Genomic DNA, 16,455 nt, shown 5'->3' with positions numbered 1-16,455 from the left:
AAGCATAAAGCCGCCTCTGAAGATGATATTCTCTTATTTCCCTCCGCACTCCCACTTTCGGTCGTGCATACAAACAATAAGGAGCATGAATATTATTTTCATGAAAAGTTCTTTGCGGCAGGAAAGAAAGTGGCTCTTTCATTCTTCTTTTTGCACCAGCACGCCCACTCATTCAAAGTACGAAGCCACAAAGAGGCTTTTGTGTCTGCATAACTGCCTAAAGAGAGAGAGAACGGCGCAGAGTTGGAACTCGCCCCCGGAGTTTGCGAGTCGGCTGGCTACACCACGCCGCCGCATGTATTTAGAGTTTTGGCTCCAAGTCAAGTGTGAAATAATACGATTTACGAGGGCTAGACTAACAAAACAATTTCCTGGCTTGGCCGGCAGGCTTGCAGGAAAACTTGCAAAGCAAAAATCAGCTTAAAAGCAGATGTAGCAGTAGCACTCTCAATAATGCTGCATAAAGTTGACTCTTGAAAATTTGAATAAACACGGCTTAACAAATTAAATATCTCAATTTTGTTATGGTCCATTTGCGAAACGTTTTTTATTTATCCAAAGTTGGAAAAAGCTTAAGCATCATTATGTATGAATATTCTACATGACCAAACTAATTCTTTTCTATTATCATTGTTGTTTATTTATACACATTGCTACAAATACATTGTTTTCATTCGATAGTTGAAATCACTTTATTTAAAAAAGGAATTATTGGAAAACGGCACCACCACTAGCAAGAATTTTACTAAAGCTTAACAGTTCGAATTTGATAAGCTTGTTAAAATTATTTGACTTTAAATTTTGTTTATTTTTTCAAACTTATTAATCCAGTTCCCATTTCATCATAATTTTTTCAAAATGGCTATTTATTGGAGCAGAAAATGTTTTCAGCATAATTAAATTGAACATGAAACATTTTTGCTTCTCTTAAATTTTTTAGTGGAATTTTTTGAAAGAACTTCATATTTTATTTTTTACCAAATACATACTTGCAACAATATGTTTTGAAATTCAAAGGAAAAACTTTAATCGCACATTTCGTTTCAAGCTTTGTGCTCTCTGACACGTGCATTTGAATGTTAAACGTTATGTAACAGGAGCACCAAATGTCGAGCAACTCTTTGTCCAACTTTTCTCCGCTCGATATGAATACCTTTTTGAAATTCCGCCATCCCATTTTGAGAGTGAGCCGTCGAATAACTCCGGCGCACACATTCGCGTCAGCTTCTCTGTTACTTAATCAAGTAATTTCACCGGAGGTGAGTTGCCGGGTGGAGAGATCCGCCGGCTGTGTAATAAAATAAGGTCGAGGTGTGCGGTTTCGTTTCACGAGTTAGTGAAGTAGTTAGCGCGCGCACACGGGATCTTTGTTACATTACGGAGGAGAGTAGTGTTGGCGGAGAGACGCAGCTGCTTTTGCAGGGGCTCAGATTGTTTCGGTGTAACTAGATCTTCTTTGTTTCCACTTTTATCTTAGCACATTCCCTGCTGAGAGATAAGAGGATTGTAAAATTCAACAAATTTGCGAAAAGAGAGAGCTCGGGAATTAGCACCGGAGCATGGAGGGTTATCTTGTCTTAACGTTTGACGAAAATTGCTTACAACTTTCTTGCCCGCTATGAAACTTCACGAAAAGTACATCCGCGAAATATTATGTAGAAAAAATAACAAAGTTCAAAGTTGCTTATTAATTTTATGAAAATAATTATACCTTCTCAAAAGGGAGACAAGATGATTAATTTAAATTTTAAAAACATGAAAAGCTTTTGAATTTTAAGTTTTAATATAAAATAAAGAAGTAAATATTAATTTATCAAAAAGTACACCGCTTTTTTTGATGGCGTTGAGTGATGCCTCAGTTACTTTGACTTAATGAGGAAATTTTCTAAACCAAAGTCCCCACCATCATGCCAATCTTTCAGTCCTCTTGAAAGATGTGATTAATTCACTCCATCCAGCGTTAATTTAGCATACTCTGTTTGATGTGTACTGCACATTAACGTCGTGGCACAATCGAGCAGCTTAGGGTTTTCGCTTAAAAGCGTTGAATAAGAATGATGGGAAAACTTTGCGCTCCGCTAAATGCAAAAAAGTTTTCCAGCTTCTCTGTCGGCACGCCGCACAAATTGCCGGAAAATTGCTGCAAAACGTTTCGAGAAATTTTTCTTACCGTGAAAAGCCTGGATTTATTACCGACTTTGCTTTGATTGAAAAAGTTGGTAATCAGCAGCAGAAGAAAGAGGAAAAGATCTGTTTTCTAGATTTTTAAATCAACACATGAAACAAGAAGAGAGATGTTTCTGAAGCAAAGCTGGTTTTTAAATTATCTCTGGCTCGGCAGACTTCATTTGCAGGGGAATTATTTCGAAATCCTCAGCCCTAAGGCGTGGATAATAAGATGACGTATTCCCCCGGGATGTGCAGATTGAGCGAGATTACAATCCCATTACTTCTTTTTACTTGTCGCTCGCTCTGAATAGTAATCGTATTATTATGTGAGAAGGAAACTCCAGAGCGAGAATTTCACGGCTGACAGATCGCCATAATGAGAACCCCTCAACATCCCTGACTTTTTATCAGACACGTTTATGACATCAAGCAGCTTGTTGAAAAAAAATCAAATCCTGATTTTCGCATGTAAAAAATTGATAAATTCTCTTACCCATTGCAATAGACAGACATGACAAATTTTGCGAGCGGAAGTAAAGAGTCGACTGTACAAAACCGAACTAACAACCTCCCCAGGGCGCCTCACTTTTCAACGTTCATTTTAATCCTGTGCGTGCTCGGCGGATCCGCAAATCAATAGCTCGGCATTTCCTGTGCGAATTATTCGCGGGACGATCGCTCCTGCCATCCAGATTGGCCACGACGAGAGAGAAAAAGCTGGGGGCAAAAGACGCACGCTCGACCTGACATCAAAATGATCTCCAGCAGCACTCAACTTAATGGGGCCAAGAGAGTCTTTGTGCGTGTGCGTGTCTCGCAGAATTCTTCCTCGCTCGTATTCTTGCAGGCAGACGGACGGACGGAAATTATTTTTATATTCCTGCCAAGTTGTCTTGTTTGCTCGAAATAAGTACTCTTTGTTTGTTCGGCGCCGGGACCGGAGGAAAAAATGAAAGTTTGCAAAAGGGCGAGTGACGGTTAGCAAGAATTCCCATTGTATGTTGCTGGTAAAAAAATATGCTCTTAAATGTGACAAAACTGTATATTTTGTAATCATTTATTTTTGTGAACATAATTAATAATCATGAAAATGCTCGCAATGTGAGGATATACCATTCTAAATTTTGATTCTATGTAATTCAATATGTTTAAATTTTTTATCTTTCTAAAATAAACTTTTTAAACAGAAAATGTAAAAATCTGATGAAAATCTTTATTATTCTTTTTTTCAAGATTTTCGCCCCCCTAAAATATTTATGTTTTTTTGTGGGCAGTTATTGCAATTTTTGTTTACGGTTGTTCATATTATATTCGTTCAAAACTTTGCGTGCGCGAGCCCATTTGTCATTTCTCACCGACCGCGGTGTGCAGCAACGCGTGTGAAACGGATATTATTTTGCTGTGCGGTGCACAAGAATCTCGCGGCCGAAACTTAATCGCCGAGTATGCAACCTGCTCGGCGCCGCGGTCCAACGTGCTGCATAATTTTGTGAGCGGCAGGGGCCCGCCCGACCGCACGAGCGAACTAGGCTCTTTTGAAGTCACGAGGATTCGCGTACCGAGAGTAATTCCGAATTGCGTTAACTGCTGCTGCCTTTACGTGCTCGGAACTCGATATCAGCTTGTAGCGTTGGCTTTTTTGCACAGTCATTTTCCGCTTGACCGCTTGAAAAATTACCTCTTGTAACACTCGTGTTAACATTCAAAGTGGCTATTAAAATTCTAAAAATAGCCCCAGGGGTAAAAATTTAATTTTAAATTGCGTTATTTTTAAGAATTAAAGAAAGTATACAACTTTTTTCCTTAGTTTCTCAAATTAGATTTTTCAATTTAGAATAGTTTGAGAAAATTTATTGAAAAATAAATGTATTACATTTAAAAAAGTATTTTTACACTTTTAGAAACTCAATAATAATGAAAGAGGCCTGAAATTACATTTAGAAAATGTATATGCAATAATTTTGCACAAACCTCCTCTCTCTGGAAAACGTTTTCCACACATTTCAAGTTAATAGTTTTCAAAAAAATTTAAAGCCGGTTATAAAGTGACACAAATTCCTTCCATCTGGGCGGAAGCGCCAATAAAAATGACAGGAGTGCGTAAATTTGGCGCGAATTTTACGACCCGCGGCGCTTCTTGAGTAAAAGTGCACGCATGAAGTACATTCGCAGGCAAAAGAGCAATTTGGCCGCTCGCAGAGATAAAGTTGGGCCGAATTTACGCGGCGGTCTGACGTCTCGGATGCATGTAAGCAAGTCATTTGGCTCTTTTGTGCCGAGGCAAATCTCTTCGTCTGCCTCGCACGCCAGCCCGCTGAACAACCCTTTGCTGCTCGGGTGGGTGTCAGTTGGAGTAGCAATATACATCAGCGTGATTGACGCCGCGTGGCGAACGCAAGCATCACGCAACCTACACTCACTTTCGCTCCTCGGCCTAAACTACCGCTGCTTTTTCTTCCCAATTTAATCCGTCCAACCTGCGGTTTGAAATAAATTGAATCTGCTCCAGATTCGTGCAGCTTCTGTTGTTGGTTTCAACAAAATCCGAGTTAACTCACGTCAAAAGATTGACTCTGACGAATTCATTTCCTGCTTCGGTATTCGTTTCATCACCCTGCATGCGTGTGCACGTATGGAAATTAATGCGATTCGAGGAAATTTCGCATGTGTGTCAAACATTTCAAACAACTGCACGGCACGTTCATTGATTTCACTCATCTTTGAAGTTTGCGATAAAGTAAAAGAAAAAACTTTCGAAAATATTACTGCTTTATACAGTTTTCAAATCACATTTTAGCTGATTTTCTTCCTATTCTTATTTTTTATTAAGGTTGAAATTGTAAAAATTAAATCTTATTTTTATCTACTTTTACCACTCTAAAAACTTTATGCCAAAGATTGCTAACAAATTATTCCATTTGCTGAAACCTTCAGAAAAGTTAATTCAAATAATTTGTTTTATAACAATTTCTTTACAAAAAAAATTGCTAAAAATTTTTTAAATCAATTATTATTATTATTCTCTAAAATTTATTCTTTAAAGAGTTTGCACCTACTTTGATTTTGAAGCAAGCCTTATAATTTTTCCTTGCTGTATAATACGAGTGGACGCATCATAGTTTGTCTGAAACAATTTGTCTGAAAAGTTATCCGACTGGTTATTGAAAGAGCAAAAACGATGAAACGGTACCAAGCAAATAATATACACTGGTTTTTTTGCATTCCCTGGGCGTTGTGTCGGCATCGCCCCGCTACTTGTTTGAGTTGCAAACTTTGCATAGCGTCGAGTGATGAATTGCGCAATGCGGGCGCACCTGAGCTAGCACGGCCTCGCAGGAAAGACGTGCGTGTGCGGCGGCGGCGAGAGTCAGGTATTGAATGATTGATTCGAACAAGTCCCTTTTCTCTCTGCTTCTTTTTCTTTCTTTCTTTCGGAAAGAAACTGTTCTTTTTATTCGTCGTGCGCCCTGAAGAAAGCACAGGTGGTGATTTATTTTCACTACATGAACTCGGCCGGCCGCTCGCACAATACACGCGAAAAGCAATGAAACAGGCGCGTTCTCTTTTTCTTTACGGCCGGCGATGTATTTACCGCCGAAATTTATGTCCCCGCCGGCGTTTTGTAGGTCCAATTGTGTGTATGTGTGTGGCCGCACGCCCTTTCTCTGAGCTCACGTTACGCGACTCCCGAATATGATTTTGTAACTGGAGCCGAGGCCGCAGATTTGCTGCGATCGGCGACAGCCTGATTTGTATTCAGGCGGTCCGCTTTCATTTTGAGCACGTGGCCGCGTGGGATGAATTTGTATTTATGCTTGTGACCTTAATACTCTTTCATAACTTTTTTGCATCAAATTCTGAAGCAAAATTTCTGGTGATTAATGGAAAAAAAATGTATTTGTTGAATTTAATAATGAATTATAAAATTTAAAAATAATTTTTAATAGTTACTTTTAATACAAGTTTGACTCAATTTGAGTGATGAAAAGGACAATGTAAATGATTTTGTTTACCACTTGAATCAATTTCCGAGTTCAAAATTAAAAAAAAAAATAAAATGTTAGATTATAATAAAAACGATTTAAATATTTTATTTTACCACTGTTAAAGTATAAGTAAATCTGGAAAAAAATTTGATATTTTTTTTCACTCATACTATACTTATTTTAATTCAATTTAAAAGAGACTCAAACATTTCTGGCTACAATTGTTGCTAATCTCGCAGTTACGCTCTGGTGAAATTTTGTCATTTTCTCTCAGCCCGTTAAATAACGAAACAAATTAAATTTACGCAAACAAGCGCGCAGTTGGCTGCAAAGTGGAAATCTCTGCGTCGACTCGCATCTCCAGCATTTCCGTCAGCCAAGTTTCGCTCAGAGAGCACCGAGTGGCAGATATCATCGTGATTACGCCAAGAGGAGAAAACAATTGAGGAACATAATAACATTCTGCCTGCCGCCAAAAGCTTTGATGCACACACATGTGAAACGCTTTTCAAAAGCGAACAAGAAATAATGTGACTCGTTCGAAATAGATTAATTCGTCGGATTGAACGTCGTCTGTAATTAAAGAGAGTTAACTGCACAAAAGCCTGTTATCTCCCTGCGCAAAACTCTCTCTAATAACCAGTGCGATCGAATTCATCACCGTTAGGATGGATGAAAGCGTGTTCGCCCGACAGCAAATCTCTCATTTTTATTTTCATCTCTGAGAGACGTCTGTCTTTTTTTCTTACTCCCGTTTGACGTTGTTTAAGTCTTTCCTGCGGATTGCGCGCACGCTGCTGTTTGTGTAATCAAATTTCGACAAATTTCATTAGAAGAAGGAAAGAAAGTTTCGCCAAAGTTCCCTCGCTGCGAGGCACATCGTTCGGCGAGCGGACCAACTCGCCAACTTCATCTTTGCCTTTTTTATGAAAGTATGATGGCGTCCTTATATTGGAAAGGCTTCGTTTCAGTTTTTTAGAAGTAAGCGGAAAGCGGCTGAACAATAATTTTATTCAAATACAATTTTAGGAGATAAAAAATAAAGTTTCTTTGAGTAATTTTTTCCCATCCCTTTTTTATTGAGCTTTCAGAGACTCACGGGTTCGACCTCTCGCGCATTCACGGTTTTTGATGTTCTAGATTTTATAACAGTTTTTTCTTGCATTGTAAGCTTTCAAAATTTCCTGCTGCGATATGAGGAAATTCAGCAGGACTTAAAGCATCGTAAGTAGTAAAAAATAAAATTGGTTTTGAAGAGGATATTAAGTTAATAATTATTTTGTTACAAAATTAAATCACATGGTGTCCTAATTACAAATTCACCGCATCTGCCACCATAGTTTTTGCCTCTTGTTAATTATAAATTAGCTCCGAAATATTCATTACACAAAAAGTTTTCCCTGTCACGTTTCCACAAATGCGCAAACGATCCTTGTCGTTTTTTTTCTTTTTTTCATTAAAAAAGGCTTTTAATTGTAACGATCCACACAATACGCATTCGAGTTTATTTTTTCCATCACCGTGTGCGTCATGTTTATCGAGCAACTTTTAATTGCAAAATGCTTCTCCCAACCGCAGCCAAAAAATATATTCCATGAGCATTTATTGCAAAATTGTCAGCAGCAGGCAAAATGAGTTAATAAACGTCACTTGATCTGAAAAGCTTATCGAGCGATCGTTGTTTCATGCACTTCAGAGTTAATCAGCAAAGCTTTTCCGGGAATAATCAAAGCATTTCTCGCTGTCTCTTCATCAACCGTGACAAAGAGCCAATCAATTTCGAGCCAAATAAAAAGCTCACTCACCTCCAGCAAATGGAAAATTCATTGTTTGCCGTTCGAGAGGGTTATTCGGTTTGCACAATTTTATTCCGAGCGTGCTCGCAGAACTTCAAAATTTAAACAAAGCTTTGTGCTTGTTTTGGACTCTCTTGTGAGCGACGCAGGTTGCAGAATTTCCCACCAACGAAAAATAATCATCTGAAATTCGGTGCCGTCGAAAACATTTATTTGCCCAGCAGCTGCAAACGCGCCAAATGATACACCAGGAAAGTTTGACAGGCCATTCGGGTGGTGCCCTCGAACGCAAATAAAATGCCGTAAATTCGGAGGCCCTAAAAATCTCCAGGAGGTCGTTTTCCGCGGCAGTTTCGGGAAAACAATAAAAATCAATTCGATCCTTTACGGAGTCGGCAGTTTGGAGATTAATAAAAAATTTCCATAACGGGCCTTATTCTCGGAGAAGGGAAATGGTCTGTCGTTAAAAAGCGAAAGGTGCACGAATTGGGAAGGAGGGGCGCGAAACGCTGCGTCATATCTCTATTACGGCCATTAAAGCCGCGTTTTTCGCCGCACACGAGAGAGCAGTCAGGGCCAGTCGTTGCGGAGGCGCACAGATAGCAGCGTGTGTGTGAAAAGTGCTTTATGCCCCGCGCGATACGCCGGCATGCGAAAATGTATGCCCAGTGGCTGGGATAACACACGAGACGACTCTATAGAAATGCCCGGCACAACTTTCCCCGGCAACACTTTCCTTGTTCGCGCAGAAAGGACAAACTCAAGCAGAAAATATTGATTGTGCTGCCTAGGCACGGTTTCGCAGAATTCTTTTTGCTGAAGAAATTTTCCTCATATCAAAAGATCAAAAGATGCAAAATTTGCGTTCTTAGGAAGGGAAAAACGTAACTCCAATGATCAGAGAGATTGCTTTGATTTTTATCATTTTTATTACTGAGCTTATAAAACGTGAGGGTTTTTAAACAAGGTACTTCTTACGAGGGCAATAAGAGGTATTTTATGACTCTAAATATAAAGTGGATTCAAATAAATATACAAAGTCATGCAGCAAATACTAGGCCTTTGAACATGTGCACATATTAGATCATGCAATATTTGTGCAGATCATATTAAAGTTTTTTTTTTACTGCCTCATTTTATTGCCAAAATATTTTAAATGTTTTGATGACAAGAAAATTAAATAATTAAATTACAAAGCAGTCTTGATTATATCAGATTTTGAATTTTCCTTTAATTAGCTTATTATAAATACATGCCATAGTCAAATTTTATTGTAAGGCCAAATTTGATAAATTATTTTTTGCTTATATAGCTGCTAAATTAAATTATCAAACTGACATTTTATTTCGTTCCCTTTTTGAAATTACTATTTCTGCATGATTAAAATTAATATCTTTTTGCACACAAATTAAACAAAAATGGATCCCATTTTGACCTATAATGAACTTTCCCGAAAACCTGAGACTTAAAGCTGGGAAAGATTGATGCGAACAAGTCGAAGGCCATCAATCGCTGCAAAAAGACTCCACCGTCGACTTTCGTTTTCGCGCCTTATCTGCAAAGTGGCAACGATTCTGAATGTCCATCCGGCTGGGATGCGCAAAAAGCGTCGAGCAGATGATAAATGCCGGCGAGCAGGAAAAGCCGTCCGTGATGATGCGAAAGAAAAGAGATTCGCAATGGCCGCCCGAAAGCAAAAGCAGGCCGCAAAAAAGCTGAGGTAAATAATGGAAAAGGACAAAATAAACGCGCAGTTTCTCGGAGGTGTCGTGTTCCGGCTTCTTTCTGTCCCGGCAGATTCCGATTACGCCGCTGCAAACCACCTGAGACAAGATAGATTGCCTAGAGCCAGAGTAAATACTGCCGAGCAAGAACAAGTCGCACAAAGAAGAAGACACACATATACACTCTTCCTCGTGGCCGGCGCAGCCAATTTATTCCTTTTGAGGCCTTCTTTTCAAAAACGCCCGGCCTCGTGCTCACCTAATGCCTCACAAAAGCTTACAACTTGTGCAAACTTTGCGCCGGCCGCAAGTTGTGCACTCCGTTGAGGCTTTTGTTATAACAAATAAATCTCGCCTGAACAAGAAGTTGGTGCGACTCAATTTCCTTAACAGTTGAGCAACTTAATTACAACAAAACTGCCTTTATTAGAATACAATGGTGTTGTTTATAAATTGAATAATCAAAATTAACAACAGTAGACAGTTTTGGTTTCTGTAATTAATGGATGATTTTTTCCCTCAATATTTTATTCAATCAAATATTTTTATCAGCGATTCTCTTTGCAGCAGAAAGAGCAAGAACTTTGCATAAAATCTACATAGCTGCCTGATTGATTGAATAGCTGGATGAACAGGCCTCTCTCCTTTGTTTGCCTTTATTAACTCTCTCGCCTCGGTGACTGACTTTTAGCCTTCGACAAAGTTCACCCGACAAAAGGTGCCAGAGCTGCTGGCTTAACTTTCGAATTAGTGAAGTTTTTAATCCGGTAGAAACTCCGACGTCACCGTGCCTTACTGGCGTCATAAAGAAAACCGGGAAAAGAAGCGTCATTTTTGCGGCCCCCTCGCATGAGAGGCGATATTACGGAATAATTTATTGCTATCTCTGTTGCGTGCGTGAAGAAAACAGGTTTTGCCCCTATTTTCCCCCAAAAACGAGTTTTGAATCAAATAAATTTTGACATAATTTCTAGAGTTATTAAATTTGACCACGAATGTGAGTGAATTCTATCCATGAAAAATCTAGGAAATCCACATTAGAATTGAAAAATATAAGAGCATGCAAAATATACAAATTTAATACATTTTTATAACTACAAACAAAACAATTTAAATATTGTTAAGCAAATATTTGTTTTAATCAAAAATTTAGTTTGATTAATAAATATGATAAATATTGTATAATTAATTTAATATCTCTTTTTTCTTGAAAGCAGAAGTATGGGCACTCAAGGAAACGTGCTTGAATCCAAGTTGTGTTTGCTCATATTAAAATATTTAATCGTTTAATTTGTTAAAATGGTTACATTATGAGATGAGAATGTTTAAATTCTAAATTTTTTACAAATGAACTTCTATTTCATTATTTATGATTTTCAACACATAAGTGCCTCTTGTGGCCATATTTCATTTTTAAGTTACAGATAATAAATGTAAAACGTTTGGCAGCGTAATTATGTACTTTAGCAGACCAACCAATTGTTGGCGTGGCGCTGATTGCAGCCGGGATTTGCACTCCCCGAGCGCCCGCCGCCGCCGAAACGCTGCAGCTCGTTATTTATTCTGATTGATAGTGATGTGTGCGGTGGCGGCGGCGTTTCGTAATGCCGAGAATTCCCTCGCACACTTACACATCCTCAGTCGGTTATATCCATCCAGTCAGCCACTCGGCTGGTTCTTGCTGACTAGCACCATTTGTTAAGCGGCTCTTTGTTCGCCATTCAAGAGCGCGTCAGCAGACGCGACGCGTTCTTCGCCATTAATTATGCGCAAAATCAGAACAAGTGGCCCCACTTGGCAACTCGCATCGAACCTCTTTTGCTAATTTGCACGTTTTTGCGAGAGATGAGCTGTCGTTAATGTTGTGTCAAATTAGCCCCGGGGAAATGAGAATGAGTCAAGTCGGGCCGCTTTTCGCCAGCCACGTGTCGCGCAGCCGTTCCGCCCGACCGACCGGCTTTCAAATTAGTCGCTCGCCCATCCGCCCAGCCAATTGAAGAGAGAGATGAAAACTTAATTGGATTTCTCGAGGAACGCTTTGCCCTTCTCGGAAGTTTCACCCTTGCTTTTCGTCAAGCGAAACTTGATTGAACACTCTGGCTGATTTTGTGCTCGTATGAATTCGTTGCCCTATTCACTACTTGGACGTGAAAATTATGCAAAATTAGCAGCTGGTAGAAATCACATTGATAAGAGATTGTTCTTCTTGTTATTTATAGAATCTTCAAGGTAGAAAATTAAATAATGCAAATAATGAGTTTTAATTCTAAAATAAATTTAAATGTGTATTCGTATTATTAATATTCTACAAAGTTTTTACAACCTAATTAAAATTTACAGCATAATTCTGCAATTTTAATTATAAAATGTTAAAAGTTAAATTTAATTCATTCATATTTGTACTTTATTTTCATCATTGCGCCAAGAAGTAATGAGATTATTTTGATTTATTATGCATACGAAATCATTGAAAGTTTTTGAGCGATGAAATTAATAATATTTGTTTTTTTCTTATTTTTATTTTGTGAAATTAATTCATCACTCGTAAAGATTACGCACAGTTTGTGATTCTCAGCTTGTAATTTTGCAACCCTGATATCATCTCAGTCTTTCCACTCCGATACATATATGGAAATTCGCTGAAATATTGTCATGCATACGCCAAACTTTTGAACTCTTCCACATTTCTGCACGTGCATAAATTTTGTTCCCCACTTGGGCGGTAACGCTGCTGCTGCTCCCTTGGCATTCGCAGCCTCTGTTTTGCATGACGCTTTTGCGGTGTAGTTAAAAATTCTCATTCTGCTGCAAATTGCTGAGCCAAACACACACTCGAGACTCGGCGGCGGGGCCCGCCGCTGAATAAATCCGCGTTTCTTCCTCAAGTGCTCCGTCGCTTTCAGACAAGTTATTTTTAAACGCACTTGCCCTGCTGGAGACGAACGAATTCCTCTTCTCTCACTCGGCGCCGTTGCTCTTTTTTTCGCCCAACCATGAAACGAAATTAATCGAAGATCGAGTCGATCCGACGAGCGTTGATTTTTATTGGGTCGTTCATTGCTTAATTAAATCCATAGGTGGACGTTACTTGGCGTCCCTCTATTCGTGCGTGTTTTTATGAGTCATTAAAACCGCACGCGCAGCTTCTCCACATCTTCTTTGCTTTTTATACTTTTCCTTTTTGGACCAGGCAACGGATCGTATTGCATTGATCCTCGCGCTTGTATTGATTCAGCAGGGCCGAGAACCAGATGAAATGAGAAGAAGACGCTCGGGGTTCGTCTCTCTCAGCACAAATGTTTAATGACACCGTACCTCTGTGGCTTGCCAAAAGGAGAAAATATTTATCTCTCTCCGGGGAATGCTGAAAACAGGAATTAAATATCAAAGGCGTTGCGTTTTCTCGTTAATCTTCCTTTATCAAAAGGCGAAGAAACTTTGTTGAAAAGGAGAACTTGACAGGTGGACATTTGTGAGGAGGATTTATATCATTCTTTAATTCCACGTTCGAATTGATACTTTGACAAAATGCTAAAACATGCTAATAAATAACTCACAAAATCCAGCCAAACATGAGCCGCTTTTTATATAAACTTTTTCATAACTAATTTATTTTTTATTTATTTTTTCCGCTTTAGAAATTATGTAATTTTCTGATTTAACTAATCAATTTAATCTGGATTTAATTCTATAATTTTTTTCAGATTATTAATTATTTGCGCGCAATAATTTGCGGTATTCCTGTTGGCCGAAGCCCCAAACATCCGCCCTTTTAGCCAAACCGTAAATAAAGCTGTAAAAAGCTAGACTCTCTTGAGCGATATCACCGCCGCGCTTCGACCACGACCGCTTCATTAAGCGTGCGCGGGGCGAGCACTTTTTCTTTCGGTTTACAGCCGCCTTTCACACAAACCCATGTTTTTATATTTGGAGGCCTTATAAAGCTCAGAAGGGAAATAATTCGGAGCGGTGCTGCTGCAAAATTTATCTCGCGAAAAGGAAGCGTCTAATATTTATTTTATAGGGACTCGAAATCCCTCTTTGACCCGAAGGAAACGCATACATCAATTTTCCTTGGCAATAAAAATACTCGAGCAGAAAAGGAAATCGTGCTTTTCGTCAGGGAAAACATTGTTTTAACGCTCTCAAGAGAACGTAAATTCCCTTCGCTTCCTCGACTGAAAAGAAAAACATACCAAAAGAGCGCCTTTCTTTTTACGTCTTTTTCCTTAAAAAATTAGTCCCTAGCTGTTGCCAGAGATGAAAGTTTTAAGTGATGAGAAGAGGCAGGTTGAAAATTACGCTCGATTTCGGGGCGCCGGCGTCTCTTGTTGCCGGATTAATTTTAATACGTAATTCGTTGGCGCCAAGATATTGCCGACGCAAATCTTGCAAAGTGAGCGTCGGGATTAGAGAGAGGCGCGCAGATCGTTGCTGCCGCGACCCTAAACACGTAAAACATGTGTATAAATTAATCATAACACGCGTGAAAGGAGGATTAGAAATTTAAATTTATCACCTTGGTTCCCAGAAGGTTTGAAACTAATTTGTACTAATTTTGAGCGTAGGATTTTTTAAACATCAGTTCATTTGATTATTGTATTAAATTTTTAAATTAAAAAATCTCGGTTGTCAAATTTAATTTAATCTTGTAAAAAATTTAAAACGTTCAGCAAAAAAATATTTCTGTTTAATTTTGGTTTCCTTTTTTTTCAATATATAATCTTTTTGACATTAAAAGTTCAAATATAATGGATGCTGAATTTTCAAAAGTTGATCAACTCAAAGCAACTGGCGTCTGCTGCGGTTTCATATTCGTGGCCGCACATTTGCATTTTCGCAAACACAGTCGGCTTAATCCTAACGACAGACACACTCGTGCAGCATCTTCCTCCGTACCCGAGTCCTAAACCGCAACAAACACCCCGCGTAAGTCGAAAGACAACAACCCCATCCATCTTTCCGAGCCGCTCCAATCTGCGCCGAGCCGCAGCTGCGGTGTGTCTTATTTTGCTTTCCGGGTTTTCCAATTAAAGTTGCAAAGAGTTAAAATGCGCCTGCAAAAGTTACGCGGCTTGCAGATGAGCCTCGCGCGATCGAGTCGATGATACAGCTGGCGAGAGTGTGAGACAAACCACCCAACTGGTGCCCGTCCGGCTCCTCCTCCTCCGGGGCTATTTCTGACTCTGATATATAGACTTTTAATGCAGAGGGCACTCGTGATTATACACTCGCTCAGTCAGTCAGTTGGGCCAAAGCAATGATGAGCTCCGTCCGAGACGCTTCCTCTGTGTGCCTGCTAGTTGATAAGCACGATGACAAGTGTTTCCGATTGCGATCGATTTCGCTGACCTGACTATCTAACTCTTTCCTTCGATGTCTGGCGAATTGACTGCAGAACAGCTTCAGCAGCTTTACTTATGCAGCCTCTTGCTTGGCAGAAAGCGGTGAGTACTTGGACCACCAATCAATCATATGCAATCAATTGCAGTGCATCTCTTTCTTCTCATTTGAAGATTTGTGAAAAACAATCAGAGGAATCCTGCAACCACATAGATAAATTCAAAGTTGGCGCATGTTTTTGTTTATAAAAAAAATTGGCTTTGATTGAATTTATTAATTTTTTACTCAAAATTTAAAACAGAGCATGCACTAAAATTCTCGCTTTGTGTTTGCTTTTTATCTAATTAAAACTGTGAATTTACTTTAGTCTTCATAAAATCAACAAAATATCCAAATCTTTCAGATTATTATGGTGTTCTGTTTCTGATTTCAAGCTAAAATTTAGGCAATATACCATTTTAAATTCAGATTTTTTGTTTATTTCATGGAAAGAAATCTCTAATTTATCTTAAAAATTATTTAATTTTTTTACTTTTTTAAAAAAATTATTGTTGAAATTGATATTAAATATATTAGCATTTTGCACAATGTTTTTGCGACGTACGCTTCAAATGTTTTTCACGGCAAATCTTTGCTCCCTTTGAAAAGCGGAAAATTCTACTCTTTAAAAAAATAACAACTTTATATCGACGTTAACCAATTGACGTGAAATCAAGCGGCAACGCTTTTCTCTGTGTCGATTCAGTCCGCCGGCAACTTTTCGCGCGTCACAGAACACTCGAAATGGGTGTTTTCGCCCGTTGGTAATCATCAAAAACCGAAAGAGAAGCGTCGAGGGTGGCGTCTCTTCCTCTTTTTTTCCGCTTCCACTTCTTCCTCCTTCTTCTTTCACGCCTAATTTACTCAACAAACTTGGCACACAAAAATCTCAATCTACGCGAAATAAAAATTTAGGCACGCGGCGCGCATAATGCGCCTCAATTTCCACCTCTCCAACTTTTCCGCAGTTTCATCTCGCGCTCTCCGTCGCTTTATAACACACTGGTGGTGCGCCCGGCGGAGAAAAATAAAAAGAAATTCAGGGGCGCCGAGCAAATTGTGCCATAAATATTCAGCCACCCGAGGAGAGAAAAGTCGCAGGGCAACTCTCGCACAAACTTCATTTCTCGGGCGCAGTAACAATCCCGAACGAAGATTACATTAAGCGCCTCATAGAACCTCCTCGCACATACATAGGGCCTGCAAACACATGTTGTCGAGGAAAATGGCTCTTGACGCCGGTTGGGGATCGCCCGTAGAGCAGAACAAACAGCCCGGGGACACGAGGGCATAAAATATTCTATAAAAAGAAAGGGTCCTTCGTTAATTCTTAATGAACCTCATCCAAATCTGGATTTCTTTCTTGCTCTTCCAAACAATTTTAAAAGGGGTCAACAG

The 16,455-nt window shown here is 39.2% G+C and overlaps 1 protein-coding gene across 4 annotated transcripts in view; it reads left to right on the top strand.

Moving 5' to 3' along the window:
- The window catches only part of LOC132203635 (homer protein homolog 2), a 98,705-nt gene that overhangs the window by 53,426 nt on the left and 28,824 nt on the right, over positions 1–16,455 (top strand). Inside the window, exon 2 of one of the 4 annotated variants that reach the window (XM_059631539.1) lies at positions 14,757–15,122. The exons of the other annotated variants lie outside the window; for them this stretch is intronic. Coding sequence (XP_059487522.1) covers positions 15,052–15,122 — 71 coding nt within the window. The 5' untranslated portion in view covers positions 14,757–15,051. The remainder of the gene's footprint in view (positions 1–14,756; positions 15,123–16,455) is intronic. 4 annotated transcript variants of the gene reach the window in all.

This window comes from Neocloeon triangulifer, unplaced genomic scaffold (assembly GCF_031216515.1).
Source record: "Neocloeon triangulifer isolate White Clay Creek 2 clone unplaced genomic scaffold, ASM3121651v1 ptg000017l, whole genome shotgun sequence".
Classification (NCBI taxonomy): domain Eukaryota; kingdom Metazoa; phylum Arthropoda; class Insecta; order Ephemeroptera; family Baetidae; genus Neocloeon; species Neocloeon triangulifer.
The sequence above is the reverse complement of the archived record's forward strand: the minus strand, read 5'-3'. Positions and strand labels throughout refer to the sequence as shown.